We start from the raw sequence: 14,508 nt of genomic DNA, 5'->3' as shown, positions 1-14,508 counted from the left end.
ATTTCTCAAAAGATCTTTGAGATTTACAAAAGATAAAAAAAACAAAACAATTGAATTTCATTCAACACAATTTTCTAGGGGACCGTGTTGCATTTTGCTGTGGAGGAAGTATGTATTAAGTGTGTATTAAAAGGAAGTGTGTATTAAACCTATTAAAGGGCTTGTTTTCTGCTATTTAATCACAATACAGTTAAACAGCTGGCAGCGATCTTGGTATGGTACATAATGGGATAAATATCTACTGTCAGACAGGGTTTCACATCATGAAACAACATGTTTTCTTAAGCATCACGTCCATCTCCAAGATGTAAAAATATGTGAAACAATTCCTTTGTCTCCCATACATCAGCTCATAGATAGGTTTGAATACCCACTGGAAGTGCATTACATTTTCATTATTACATGTTTTTTGGCTGGTTGTATCATAGTAAGTGATCTAATCATAAGCTGAACTGTCAGTGACCTTGCCAAAAAGAAAGAAGAACACACTCTGGTTTATCTCACTCCTGTTTATTCAAGGTGCTTCTAGTCCTAACCTGCAACAGCTCTAGATGGCTGTAGCGTAAGGACTTCCATTGTCTTCTTTGTTCACATTTCCACCACTAGGGGGACCTATGTCTTTTAAGCTTTAGCTTACATAAAAGAGGAGGACACTGTTTCAGTTTAGCATGACCTCCGAGGCATTCCCTGTGGGGTAGAGTCTGTCACCATCTTAAGTGCCAATAGCTTTGCTTAAGTGCCAGTTAGAGATATTGTGTTGTTAGCTCTTTAAGATCCAGTATATTATCTCGGCAGATTTCTTGAGTTAGCTGCTGAATTCCATAACCACCCCCCCCCCCCCAAAAAAAAAAACCCAAAACAAATTAAACAAATTAACACATAATGCAATAAACATAATAAACACGTTTATGGTATAATCACAAATTTAACTAAATACAATAAAAGATTCATTAACCATGTTACTAGTCACAGGGGAAATATTCGTTCAGATGGTCCTTCTCTGTTCGGTAGATGGGGGATTCTTTCCAAGAGCTGGTTTTAAATTTTGCTTTAAATAGCATAAATTCAAGGTCTGAATGAAAAGGACAATGAGTACCATATGAGATAATCACGATGCACAAATTATGTTCTGATTTTATACTTTAGAGGTTCTGCAACTTGGCATAAATAAGACCACTGATGGTCTATACTGAAGGATATTATGCTACTGTGAGAACTGCGAGAACGTTTCAGAGTGAGATGTTTTTTTGCACCACCCAGTGTCGACCTGCATCCGAAAGATAACAGCGCTGTTCACACTTCCACTATGTCGTCTGTGTGTAAACTAAAATAATGCATGTCATATAAAACACGTCATATAAACTACTAATAAACTACATACACATACATTATATTGCGATAACAAAAATATTCTAAAGAGTTTAACAGAAAAGGCTGAAAGCTCGGGGAAAAAAAGATCTAAGTCACTAAATTGTTAAAGTGAATGTAAATTTTATTAGACCGAATTTAACTCATGAATGACAGGTGCATTCTACCTGTGAACACGACACGCAGTAATTGCGCAGTTACTAACGTGTGATACAATAGGGCCTGCAGACCGTCAGCCGTGCACGCCACACTCAACACATTCGTGTGCAGGCTGTGGGAGATAACATAACACAGATCACAGGAGCTATTACCTAGTCTCCCGGTTTAGAGAGAATCCCAATGAAAACATGCATTAACGTTGTGTACAACATCCGGTTAATACTGTGACCATGTAATTAAATTCAGGAACACGAATAGCACTGAGAAGTAATTCGTTCGCCAATGGGCTTTTGGAGTTCAACTACATTGGTGTAGTGGTCGGTGCACGGTGGCGCGCGCGTGCACGTGGAAGGAGGTCCTCCCAGCTTCGGTGCCCTCCGCCGTCCTCCTTTTCTCTCCGAGTGTTCCCATCCCCCCACTTTGTTTGAATGTCGATGTCACCAGCAGCTCCGCTTACGAACCCGAAAGTGCAGAATCAAGGCACGTCCAGCGCAGGAAATTATCGGTCGAACGAGCAGATCGGTCGTAAAGTGCACGGGACGCGGACAGACTGAAAACAGACAACGCAGAAAAACCTCCGAGGCGATTTAGGTGAGTGCGATGCATTGTTCCTTCTTAACGTTGGCCTCGTTAACGTTAGACTTTCCCCCCTTTTGAACGGCTGCTTCAATTGATCATAACATAAGATGCAATGGCTGTGATGCGCGTTGGAAATGGAAAAAAAAATCCAACAACTTTACGAAAGCCGTCACGAGCCGAAACAACGCAATAATTATTATTTGAGCAAAAGCCGCAAGTCTGTGGTGGCGTTGGGCGATCAAGCACGCACAGCTAACGCACGTCGTGGATCGTGACAGGAGGGATCTAGTGGAGATCTGTCGCCGACCTCTTGTTCTCCCGCTAGCATGCGTTTTTTTTTCTTTCTTTTTTTGCAGGCGACCAAGGAGACCTGCAGCGCAAAATGGTGTCTGCAGTCTAAGCCGCGTGAACTATATTACACATCAAGCGTGCAATACATATATATATACATATATACATATATACATATATACATATATATATATATATATATATATATATATATATATATATATATATATATATATATATATACATACATATACACACATATATGTTTGAAATCGAAGTAAGAAGTGGGCTCGCATATGTGCTTGGGTCGCCTGGCGAGTGGTTTATACATGAAACTGATCGTTCTTTGTTGCGAAGCTGGCTGCTTGACTAGCCGTGCATATTTTCGAGCTTAGTTTTTGGCTAACGTTAGCTAGCCCAACTAGCTAAATTATATGTTTCGGGTGGGAAATGTATTTAAGTAAGAATAGGGTCGCCGTACCATTGTTTACTAGCCAGCTAGTCAACTCTGTAAAATGATCAGAATGTGTAACGTTGTCGAAGTTGGTTGGTTGAAATGATTTTTCGAATGGTTTACATTTTTATCCTGGCTATTTTCTTTGGTGTCCACATGAAACGCTCACATTCAGTGCCAGTGCGAACTGCTCTACAATGAGGGTAATACCAAAATGTCCCTTGATTCGAGTTTGGGGGAGGTGGTGGTGGTCGAGGGGCTATAATGTGTATATATGATCAGGTTCAACTCAAATTGAACCAGTGTCTACGTAAATTCACCCTAAAGAACGTGGACCTTTCAGCAGATGGAAGAGCTCTTGTGTGGTTTACAGGCCACAAGAGGTTCTAGAAAAATAATGACTAGCAACAAAAAGATAAAAAAGGAGGTTTCTGTTGAATTTGTCCTGATTCCACTGATCGAAGAACTGGACTTGACTGCAAAATAATGAGAGATTTTCCCTTTAAAACTTTTAAATAATTTTATTGAAATTACAGCAACCTAATCGATGTTATTGGATAACTCGAATTCCAGCTAATTTGAACTCTGGCAGACTGGATAATCTACCACATAACAACAGATGGTGGAGATAATTGATTTGGTACTTGAGTGTCTGACCGTTAATGACATCTATCAGTCAAACATCTCTCATTCCTTGTGCTGAAATGATATAGGAAAGTTTAGACATGATCAGATATGATGAGCATTATCTCACCTGTTTCTAGAAGCTGTACTCTAAGCCTCTTACCACACGTCCTGTGGTTTCAACCTTGCACAGACATGTCTTGTTTAGCAAAACAAGATTCTTTATTTGCGCACGAGGATGAGGTGTGTATGTGTGCACTCCGTTGTACTGCAAACGAATGACATTGTGGTGGATTTGTGTGTACACTTGGTAATGAATTCCCTTTATTCACCGCTGCCTATAGAAGGGACAGCACAAGAAAAGAGCTGACCGCCTGTTCCTCCTGATTTTGGAGAAGCGCTTTCGCAGACGGTGAAACGTTTGCCTGGAGGTTAACCTGGCTGCTTCTGTCAGCACTGCCTGGGGCAGCCTATGTCAGCAAAGCAAGAGCTGTGTCACTTTCAGAAATGATGGTTGTTTGAGGTTCTACTTCTTATGTGATGTGAGGTCACAGGTGTGTTGTAAGGTCATCACAGACCCCCCATTAAGAGAGATGTCTTAGCCACGCCCACCCAGCCAACACTGGGACACGCCCACTGAACTATTTCCACCCTCGATTTTATTCAGTACCGCTGAATTCTCTCTCTGCGTGCCGGACGATATCATGTTTGTTGATGCTCTTGAATCATTGCCAGATGGTCAGCACATTTGGAGAAACTAGGCATTTGGCAGCAACTTTGGTTTTGATTTGGTTGGGTTTTTTTTGGGGGGGGGGGGGGGTGGGTGGGTCGTTCCTTTGGTGAACTGTATAGGCCATGTAAACATACATACCTGCCTCTGCAACCCCATGTATTATGATGGATGTGTTCTTTAACGTGAAGTCAGAAACAATGTGAGTCTGGCTTTGATGGAATGCCACCTTTGGCTTCTTTCAGGTGCTGAGACAACACAAACTATTGCCATTCACCGCATTCATGTCCACTAACTTGTGCCAAGATCATGAGTGGTTGTATGTGGATTTCACTGCAATTCTGCAGGCTTTGTCAACCACGTTTTGTGTAAATGTCATCTGCTATATCTTAACCTAATGCATGTCAGATATTGCCGCATTTTGCATGCAAATGCATTATATTGACCGTCCATGCATGGGGTAGTCTTTAGTCAAAGTGGTCATGTAACCTGGGTAAAAATCTCACATACATGTACCAAATATCTGTGTTATAGGTGGACAATACAGTAAAAATAATTAATTCATGAGAATTTTGATACATAAGATTATTAATCATTTTTTAACACAATTCCTAAATTATAGTAACCACTGGACCTGCATATGACTGTCATGTTTGTATCCATCTGCCTATGTGTGTGTGTGTGTGTGTGTGTGTGTGTGTGTGTGTAAGCAGCTGTATTGTTCTTTTGCCTGATGCTACTGCCTTGTCTTGCTTTTGCTTGCTAAGCCTTTTTTTCTTTTCTTCACCCACTGAGCTCATGATCTGTTACTGTTTTCATTTTTTCAGATTTGCGCACGCTTTTCCACACCACCTACACTAGCCCTCTCAGAACATGGCAAGTGGGCACCCCACTGACAAATTTGCTTTCTTATACCAACCCGAAAGCAGTCAGAACTTGAAGAGGTTAGTGTGTTCCTCAAAGTCCCCCTCCACTCACCCAGAGCTTCTCCGTCTTACCTTCTCAGTACGCCTGAACTGAACAACATTCGGTCTTTGTCCCTGTCGTTACCTTTGCCCCACCTAAAAAACACATCACACTGTAGCAGGTGGTCATGTAATATGGCTAACGACATTTGAATGGTTGTTATAAATATTTGACGTTATTCTTGTATTTTGCCTTGTATTATAATCCCAGAATAAAATATTTAGAGGTCTCCAAGCTGTTATCTTGTCAGAGGAAGCTGTCGCATTTCCTGTGGACGTCCTTTTCAAGGCATAAGAGAGCGCTCTGCCCCATGCCACGCAGCCTTTTGTGGTCCAGTCTGGCTTCGTCTGACTGTAGGACCGCTAAATAACTATACTGTGTTCAGCCTTGGGTCAGACCTTTGTTACCATGTGTCATTTGACCTGAAAAGAAAAGGTGGGTAGCTATACATACGAGAGTATTACATCAAAACTAGTGCTACACAGCTAAAGTGACACAGTACATTTATCATATCTTCACTGAAATAACCTGACAATTTCACCAGCTCAGTCAAGGAGCCACTGAAAATGTTTTGCAACCGCTCTAAAGGTTTTCTGTTCTTTCCACAACACATGCCCCTTAACAAAAATAGCCTACACAGCTATTTAAAAATAAGTTATATAATTATATTTTTTGTAATGTAGAAGAACTAGCTAGGTTAGTAAAGTCTAGCAATTAAGCAAGTAAGATCATGCTGTCTGGCGTCCTGTCTTATTAGCTTCATTAGCATCTTTGTGTGAAATGATCTTATAGATGAGCTTGATTAAAATACTTCTTATGCGGGCTACTTACATTACAATAAGCATTTCCTGCATTCAAAGGCCTTTACTCAACCACTGGAAGACTACGCTGCGTGCAGGTTGCACGGAGCCTGAAGAGAGATTTATATCCCAAGAGTTTTCCTTCTCCTACCGCACATCATGTGCTTCCCATCTCTGTCGATTAGAGTTAAACCTGTCGCAGCTGAGAGACTACAGCAGAGCGCCTTTAGTGGGGCAGGTCTCTGAGAACCACCTGCTTCCTCCAGGCTATCAGTAATGCTGACACGTGGACTACATCATAACGGTGGGTGATGATCTGCAGTATGGAGGGGAAAAAAGTCGCACGAATGGAGCTAATGTACGAAAGTCGGAATTTACTGTTTTGAATCGGTTTGCGCATACGCGTATTTGAGAGGCGAATCCGCGCTGCCGTCTGCTTTACAGGCAGAACCTCACACGGACCATGATGTGTCCTTTGGTTATATTCTCTAAGAGTGTGTTTACGACGTGTCTTAAATGACCAGCGCATACATCTATCACTCGCTCCTTCTTCCTCTACCCGTCACTCTTTCCTCATCCATCAGTGCTCCTTCGTCATCACGTTATCCGGTCTGGCTGTCACGGAGTCCTGCATTTAACTCCTCTAGCGCATTTTTATTCTCTTTTTATTTAGAGTGCCATCTTTCAAGTCAGACCTGCGTTTAATGTGATGTGTAACACACCTATTGTTTTAATTTTCTCTTTTCTCGTTTTGTTTGTGTTTGTGTTATCTGAGACCTTTTCTTTTTTTCCATCTGTTTATATTCTGCTCCATATAATTACATTTGGACGATCCGTTTTTATAGTCTACTCTGTCTTTTCACATAAGTGGTTGTTTTTTTTATCTCTTAGAATAAACTCGACAGACCTCTGGCAGTCGCAAAGAGGCTTTGAAACTGTAGATGCACCTTTCACAGAATGTACAATTGGAACTGTTCGCTGTTATGGGGTTTTATTAGCCTCACTTGGTTATGGCTTCTTTTTTTAGTTTGTTTCCTGGCTCTGTGATTTATATTGGGTCTTTAACCCTTTCCTCTCACCTCTCCTTCACTCCTTCTACCCTTCCCTCCCTCCAGCAAGGGCCGAGCGCCTCCCACCATGAATCCCGTTTACAGTCCGGTGCAGCCGGGCACAGCGTACGGAAACCCCAAGAGTATGGCGTACCCAGGTGAGACGGTGCCTCCCACCAGCTGAAACGAGCTTCTGCGTAAGGGGTCGAGGTGTCATTCCAAAGGAGCAGAACGTGCTCTCATCCGTTTGTCAGACGGTGACAGACGATGTAATACAACAGAACACCAGCCGTCGTGAATCATGACCGCTGTGGTTTATAACAAACCAGGGTTGGTTCCTAAAGCCCGGTACCTGGAGCACACCCACCCATTTCTCTGCTCTTAACACGCCTGTGTTGTCCAATTAACGAGCCCATGATGGGAACAAGCCAGCATGGGTGGTTATTATGGACTGTTACTAGGAAACTCGACTCGACTCGCCTAAAAAATCACCTAAAAAATTAAAAGGCAGAATTTCATTGCCCAGGGTTGTGGAGACTCACCTGATTACTTTAGGAATTAATCACATGCCCACAACGCCAGTTTAGATTATGATCTGAGGAAGTAATTTATCTCTCTCTGCTCTCTATTCTTTCCAAGAAGAGGTAGACTAGCACACTTTTTGCCCTGTCAGTCTTAACTGGTGGATGATAAACCGCTTATTTTCTCACATTCACATCAATTTATGGTGGTATGATTGCTAAGACGGTATGGTGGTGTGAATTTATCTTGCTCCTGCATATCGGTTCACCCGGGCACTGACGCCCCATGTCTGTGTGTCCACAGGCTACTCCACGGGCTATCCTAGCACGGCTCCCGCGTACACGCCTAACATCTACCAGACGGGCACCCCAGGATACCCGCCAGGTAAAACTTCAGCATCCACAGCATGCAACCTGCAGTTTATTAGTTAGGACTGAACAGATCATGACGTCTCTGTCTGCACACAACAGGGTACACAACAGGAACTCCTTACAAGGTGCCCCCCTCACAGTCTAACGGAGCCCCGCCTCCATACTCCGCATCGCCCAACCCCTACTCCACCGCCATGTACCCCATCCGAAGTGCCTACCCCCAACAAAACCTCTTTGCTCAGGTCAGCCAGCATCCAAACTACTCCTCTGCCACCGCACAAACTTCCCGTCCACCATAACCCACCCTCCCGATCCCCCCTTTCCTGGCTTCATTCCCACAGGGTGCTTACTACTCGCAGCCGATGTTTGCCCAGCCGCACGTGATCCACCACACCACGGTCGTGCAGCCCAACAGCCTGCCGTCAGCCATCTACCCGGCGCCCGTGCCCGCCGCCCGCCCCAGCAGCGTCCCCATGGGCATGCTGGCCGGCTCCACCATGGCCATGTCTGCAGGTGGGCCAACGTCTCTGGCAAATAGCCTACGAGACCATGGAGGTTCTATGGGGGGAGTGGCCACTGGCTCCTCCCTTTGGTCAATGCTATTGATGCAGCAATTTATTATTTATTTATATATTTTACACAAACAGAAAATGTAAGATGAACTGGAAGGATGTACATTGAAAGCAGTTAGAAACTAAAATTGCAGTTATATAAACTTCCTGTGTTGCTGCCAGTAGCCATTTCTAATGGCTAGAATGGGTGTCATGCTCTGTATCCCGTCAAAAGGACTTTTATCGAGAGGATTAATCTCATTTTGTTTTGGTGATTGTACAGTTTGTCTGGTACCTTGGGTCTTCCAGCCCTTATCGTGCTGAATCCCCCCACCCAACTACGGTTACTCATTGTTACTACGGTGACCGAGTCTTTGCGCCTGTGTCTGCAGGTCCGCTGCTCACCACGCCGCAGCACACGCAAGCCCTGGGCGCTCACCCGGTCACCGTGCCAACGTACAGGCCCCAAGGAACCCCCGGATACAGCTACGTGCCTCCGCACTGGTAGAATTACCAGCCCACCGCGCGTGAGTGGTGTCCTCTTAAAGTTTACTTGAACTTTATTCAGCTCCTTACACTCAAATACCCACAATCCCCCTCCACTTTTAACCACAAGTATGCAAAGAGTGCCTTATGAATACTGTTTCAGCATCCAGTAAATTAGCAGTTTATTTTACCAGAATTTTTTCTCATGTAAAACGGACAGTGCTGGTGTTTGTTTAATCCTTATCTGCAGGAAAACTCAGTAATTAATGCACTTTTGTCGCAATGCTGGTGCAGTATAGTGTTTTGACAACACACTAATATTATACAAACATTTGTATATTTTAAAATATGTTTATCTGGATTTTTCAAATGATTAGTTAAATAATGTTTTAGTTTTTAAGACGTAAATAGGGAAGTGAAGAGAATGAGGTTACCCTCAACATGTGTGGGTTCCTTTTGTATTAAGGAGCAATGTGAAACTACTTTAAAATTAATTCAGAGATCGAGATCGAAGCATGCATGTGTTAATTGACCCATGGTCCTGTATGCGATAACACTGGGTATCCTGATAAGGTGCTATATAAATTGAAACATTCATACATTCATTCATTCATTCACTGGGATGTTTAGAGGGGCTTAGGCTGGCTCCAGCAGAGCTTTGCAAGGCTGGGAGTTTTTTGCCGCCGTCTAATGAGCCGTCTTCTCCCGTCTCTTCCTTCCTGTCTCTCCTGCCTCGCATGGGTTCTGCAGACCTGGAGAAAAACCATCGTTCCCAGTTCCAGTCTTCTGTGAGTCCAGCAGTGAACTCTGGTGCACCAAGTCCTTCTGCAAGTCCACGTACTGAATGAGCAATGGTCACTTTATGTGTTCTTGTTTTCCTTAAAGCTGCTCACTTTGTTAGCTAGTATATTTTTTTTCTTACATCTCAATCTGAACGTCTTTCAATAGTAAAAACGACAACAGCAAAAACAACCCTCCACCACTGCCACCTCAGCAGTGCTCACACTGGTTCCTGTGGTACACAAACACTGTGTCTCCATCACATCTGTCCACGTGTCCTCCCACTGACGTTCCTTTCAGCGATTCGATTTGCGTTCAGGGTTTTGTTTTTTTCAGTGCCGTCATGAAAGGGCTCCTCTTTGCTTCCTCTGCCCTCTCCTCATATCTCGTTGAGAAACATCCGAGACCCTCTGCCGCCCAGCGCTCACTGAGGGTCTTCTGGCTTACAGTGGTTTATTAGCACAATTTGTCACGAGGACTTGTTGTACTCATTCCTTTCACTGGGGCAAAGGGTTCAGTTAGATACAGGCAGCTTAGTGGACATCTCAGCGGGTTGACCAGGCCCGTACCTCAGCGGTGTTCGCTATTCATCCATACAGTGTGTTAAACCATATGAACAAGCTGAGTGAGGTATCTTCTGCAGCGGGTTCCAGATACACCCATGCGTATTATTCACAATCACCTGGGCATATGCAGCAATAGTATACATGCAACAATATATACAATAAGACAGGAGGAATTCAGATGGAGGTCCAGAAAGCTAAAAGAACACTAACATATTCTTATTGTGTGCTTGAAACCTAACAGCTATCTTTGAGCCTTTTGAACTAAGGGTCATATAAACTTAATGCCAACATCATGCCAACATTCACTCACTTCGTGCTACTAAATTTATCTTGCTAAATTATAACAAATGAGTGTAAAGGAATATATGGTAGCTGCTCGAAAGCTATCAGAGTCAGATTTTAGATACAGATTAATCTTAGTCTCAAGACTTGGGAGGGATTGAAGTCATTAGCGATGCTGGAATTTAGTCTTGGACTAATCTTAATCTTGATGCATGTTTAATCTAACATGCACAGTGGAATTCATATTCACCTTGATTAAAAATGAGAAATATTTCTGATAGTGAGCACTTTGAGGTCAGGTGAACCCTTGCATTTCTAGCTGCCACACCCCACACACTCGGCATGGTCGGGGCTGTGGCTCTGAAGAGTGCGACTAAATGAACTTGAGACGTCCACTCTCTGTGTAGTCGTGGTGGTCCCCGTCCGACTGATACCCGCAGCCTCTACCGTCCCACGCAGGATTCTTTTACTGAGCACGAGCACCCAACACCCCTCCCCACCACCACTCTACACGTGTGTGTCGTGTCGTCTTGTATATTGGGAGTGTACTGGACATAGTGCAGCACCTCAAGACAGAGGGAGGAACTGATGTCTGCGTTTTATCATGGACAGAGTGTTAAGAACTGGGCACACACACAAGGGGAAAGAGACAGACTGTTAAAAAACAGCAGATGAGAGAAACTACATGGTTCACAAAATATGTCAAATCGTAATGGAAGTATATACAGATTGGTAAGGAAAATTGCACTCTTCAAAGTAATAATCTATGCTTGTAGTTGGTACAATGCTTAATCTTTTAGGGAATTCATTTATTGTACATTACGATTGTGGCACTCTAGTCTTCCAGAATAAAAGAAACAAACACTGAAGAGATCCATGCAAAATATTATATATCATTGCAATATTCTTCCATATTTTAACCACTTTATATAAGAAAAAACATGGTTTACGTTTGTGTTTTGTTAAAAAGCGACAGAATAGAATTTGCAGACTATATCAAATGACCGTGGTCATGCTAGTGTAGAATCGTGTGTGTTTGTCTAGGGGAGGTGTTGCCCTGCGTTGTGCAGTGTCGATCTGTGTATGTTGAACTTAGCAGCATCCTCCGTATCCTGTTAATTGTTGGTTTATTGCAGTTATGCACCAAATAGCATTGGACATGGTATATTTCTGACAGCAAACGTGTGCTCTTGTAACCTGTGGATAAGCATGAAACATAGGGTGTATTGCTTTCATGAGAGTTAGGCTTGAAATCTTGAAAGCGCAGATTCGTTAAATGTTTAATGTTCATTTTCTTAGACATCGAAAATTCACCCTTCACTGAGGGTCCCTCACGTTCATGATGATGCCGCAGTGAAGTCTGAAGCAGGGCTACGCTTGCCTGTAAAATATATTCGTGTATTCAGGTAGAACAAATTAAAGATCTGCCCAAGGGGTCTAGCTCCTCAACTCATCTTCTGAGGGCTGCTTGAGGACTACGAGAACCCATTTGTTTAGGTCCAAGTGCAGAACATTCTCCCTGTTGGGCATAATTCCCCTTTGGACTAGGTCCAGCATCAGAACAGAACCCAAACAGTTTGTGGTCAAAGTCACATTTCATTCGTTAGACCCCAGGTTTCCGTAAGCTCTCATAACCCAACTTCCAAAGCTATGCACTGGCTGAACACTTCTGTCCCTTGGCCACGCAGAGCAGTGCTAGGGCCACACATTTGAAGTGTTTTCTTTTCTTCTTTGCCCCTGGCATATCGTCCATTTCTCCTGCTAGTATTTGTGGCAAATGCAATTAACAATGCATGCGGCCAGTTCTGCTGGTGCGAGCCGACGTAAGACGAGTGAGGCGCAGACCTGTGTACACAGATATGTATTTGAAGTATTTGTGATGTAAATATCTGAATATTATACAGAGAAAATTAAGTATTTTGAGTATTTGGGCAATAGAATGTATTTTCAAATACATGTATTTTCTCAAAGCCTTGAGTACTGGGGAACATTCAGATAAAGGTGAAGTGTGTTTTGTCCAGGTCTGCCGTGGAAAGTATGGCTTCTTCTGTTTTTTTCTTTTTTAGATGTTACTGTTTTAGAAAATACTAATAATTTTTCTGTTCCTCAATGGAACTTTAATCACTTATCAGAATAAGTCTTAATGTTCTCTTACCTAAACTCTGTTTTGACGGATGATAACTTCTGCCTTCGTGTTTGTACGGAGTCAGGGACCGGTACAAAGCACCGGTTGCTGCTCAGGGTGGTTTTACACAGCCCCTTTACCATCGCTCCAGTCCTAAACCCTAGGGACTAAACCATTGTGATGTGACAATGAATGAATCGTTTGTCGAGGGCAGAAATATTTCATATTGTTTGAGGGGGAAAAAAACACATTGTAACTGGGATAAGTAGTGGTTGTTTTAAATATCATGAAGTCCAAGACATAAACTATATATGAACAAATCTCTGCTACAATGAACCTTCACACCTGGGTCGTTTGGAGGAGACGTGGGAAGGGGATTTGCAGTAACCCTTGACGTAGCGAACGTGTTTGGGGCTGTTCTCCATTCTGAGAACGCTCGTGCAGGCCGGGTGTCTGCACGACGGCCGTGTTATCGTTTGTTTACTTTATCAGGGTCTGGCTCCCTTACAAGCAGTGAGAAGGTTGTCATGACCTGGTAGAGGACAAGCAGCTTCACAAAGTTAAGGTGACGTTAGGGGTGTGACTGACGGACACGAGGCCCTGATCATTCTGAACGTAAATGAGATTCGTCTCATTGAGAAAAGGAACACACATTCATGCCAGCTGATGTTTTTGTTTGTCATTGAGCATTTCAGAAGCCGAACCCCACATTAGCTTGCCGAAAGCCATCCCAATTTACCATATAACCAAATTGAATCCAAGGGGGGTGCAGGCATTTACAGAGATTAAGTCATTCCTGTTACTCTTTGATTGTCATTCCTGCCGCTGTTTGACGTGCAGAATGACATTTTGTGGTGTCTGAGTCCCGCCTATGGCTAGTTCCCTGTCTGCTGCCTGCTACGTGGAGATGGTCACAGCTCCCGTCTGAGCACTTAACCAATCGAAATGCAGACCTACACGTCACCTCTTCCAAAACCATGTTGTGATGGATTTTGGTCAGCATCAAGGTGTCTCAAACTGACAGGCAACAAACATGTTTTTTGCAATGCATTTCAGTCCGTTATCTGATGTCGCAGTCGTTTTTTGTAATCCTGAGATGGGATTATGTCAGAGCAAACATACTCATCAGGCTTGTGAAGATGAAGTGTATTATGTTACATTTATGTTGTTTTATGTTGTAATGAGGATTTGTTAGTGATCTTGAGGACTTAAGGGCCAAGGTTGTAATTGTATTATATTTGCTGTACATGTAAAATGTAGATCATTCAATAACTATTAAAATCTTTCAAAACAATTTACTGTGTTTGTCTCTATTTGTATCATAACACACCTGTTTATTTTGAATTGTATTCTACATTGAAAAACAGGGAAGATGTCAAATAAATAAAATAACAAATTTTTATGCCTAAATAAACATTGTCTTAGTTATATATTGGATTATTTGAAGTAACTATCCTATGACCGCTTTGCACACTCCATCATCTGAACCAGCACCTGTCATGCTTTTCCATCAGTCCTGAAGACATTCTCACATATGCAGAGCACTAGAGAGGAACATTTGTGAAATAAACTGCTAAAGGTGCCTTTATAATTGTGTGTGTGTGTGTGTGTGTGTGTGTGTTGAGAATAGACATATATTCACATTTAACACCTTTCCCAACTGATATTTGTCTTAAAAACAAATGTAAGCAAAATCCATTAGATTAAAATGTTTTTTTTTTTACATTATTTAAGTCAAGATTTTGAGTGGTTATACACACCGAGATATATATATAATATATATCAATTTTTTAGGGTCCTTAAAC

The 14,508-nt window shown here is 42.6% G+C and overlaps 1 protein-coding gene across 1 annotated transcript; it reads left to right on the top strand.

Annotated features, from left to right (window-relative positions):
- Window positions 1-1,843: 1,843 nt before the first annotated feature.
- LOC143487516 (protein FAM168A-like) lies at window positions 1,844-13,997 on the top strand. The gene is made up of 8 exons (XM_076986468.1): window positions 1,844-2,118; window positions 5,033-5,149; window positions 7,087-7,178; window positions 7,846-7,926; window positions 8,013-8,155; window positions 8,255-8,426; window positions 8,857-8,991; window positions 9,701-13,997. The coding sequence occupies exons 2-7, from the start codon at window positions 5,079-5,081 to the stop codon at window positions 8,970-8,972; spliced, it is 675 nt and encodes a 224-aa protein (XP_076842583.1). The 5' UTR covers window positions 1,844-2,118; window positions 5,033-5,078; the 3' UTR covers window positions 8,973-8,991; window positions 9,701-13,997.
- Window positions 13,998-14,508: the final 511 nt, after the last annotated feature.

This window comes from Brachyhypopomus gauderio, unplaced genomic scaffold (genome assembly GCF_052324685.1).
Source record: "Brachyhypopomus gauderio isolate BG-103 unplaced genomic scaffold, BGAUD_0.2 sc47, whole genome shotgun sequence".
Classification (NCBI taxonomy): Eukaryota; Metazoa; Chordata; class Actinopteri; order Gymnotiformes; family Hypopomidae; genus Brachyhypopomus; species Brachyhypopomus gauderio.
This window is presented reverse-complemented; position numbering and strand designations above follow the sequence as displayed.

Excerpts from the sequence above, each read along its gene's own strand:
- LOC143487516 (XM_076986468.1), top strand. The coding sequence starts at position 5,079 with ATGGCAAGTGGGCACCCCACTGACAAATTTGCTTTCTTATACCAACCC. Across the intron at positions 5,150-7,086 it reads AGCAGTCAGAACTTGAAGAG|CAAGGGCCGAGCGCCTCCCA; the intron begins GTTAGTGTGTTC and ends CCCTCCCTCCAG. Across the intron at positions 7,179-7,845 it reads CAAGAGTATGGCGTACCCAG|GCTACTCCACGGGCTATCCT; the intron begins GTGAGACGGTGC and ends GTGTGTCCACAG.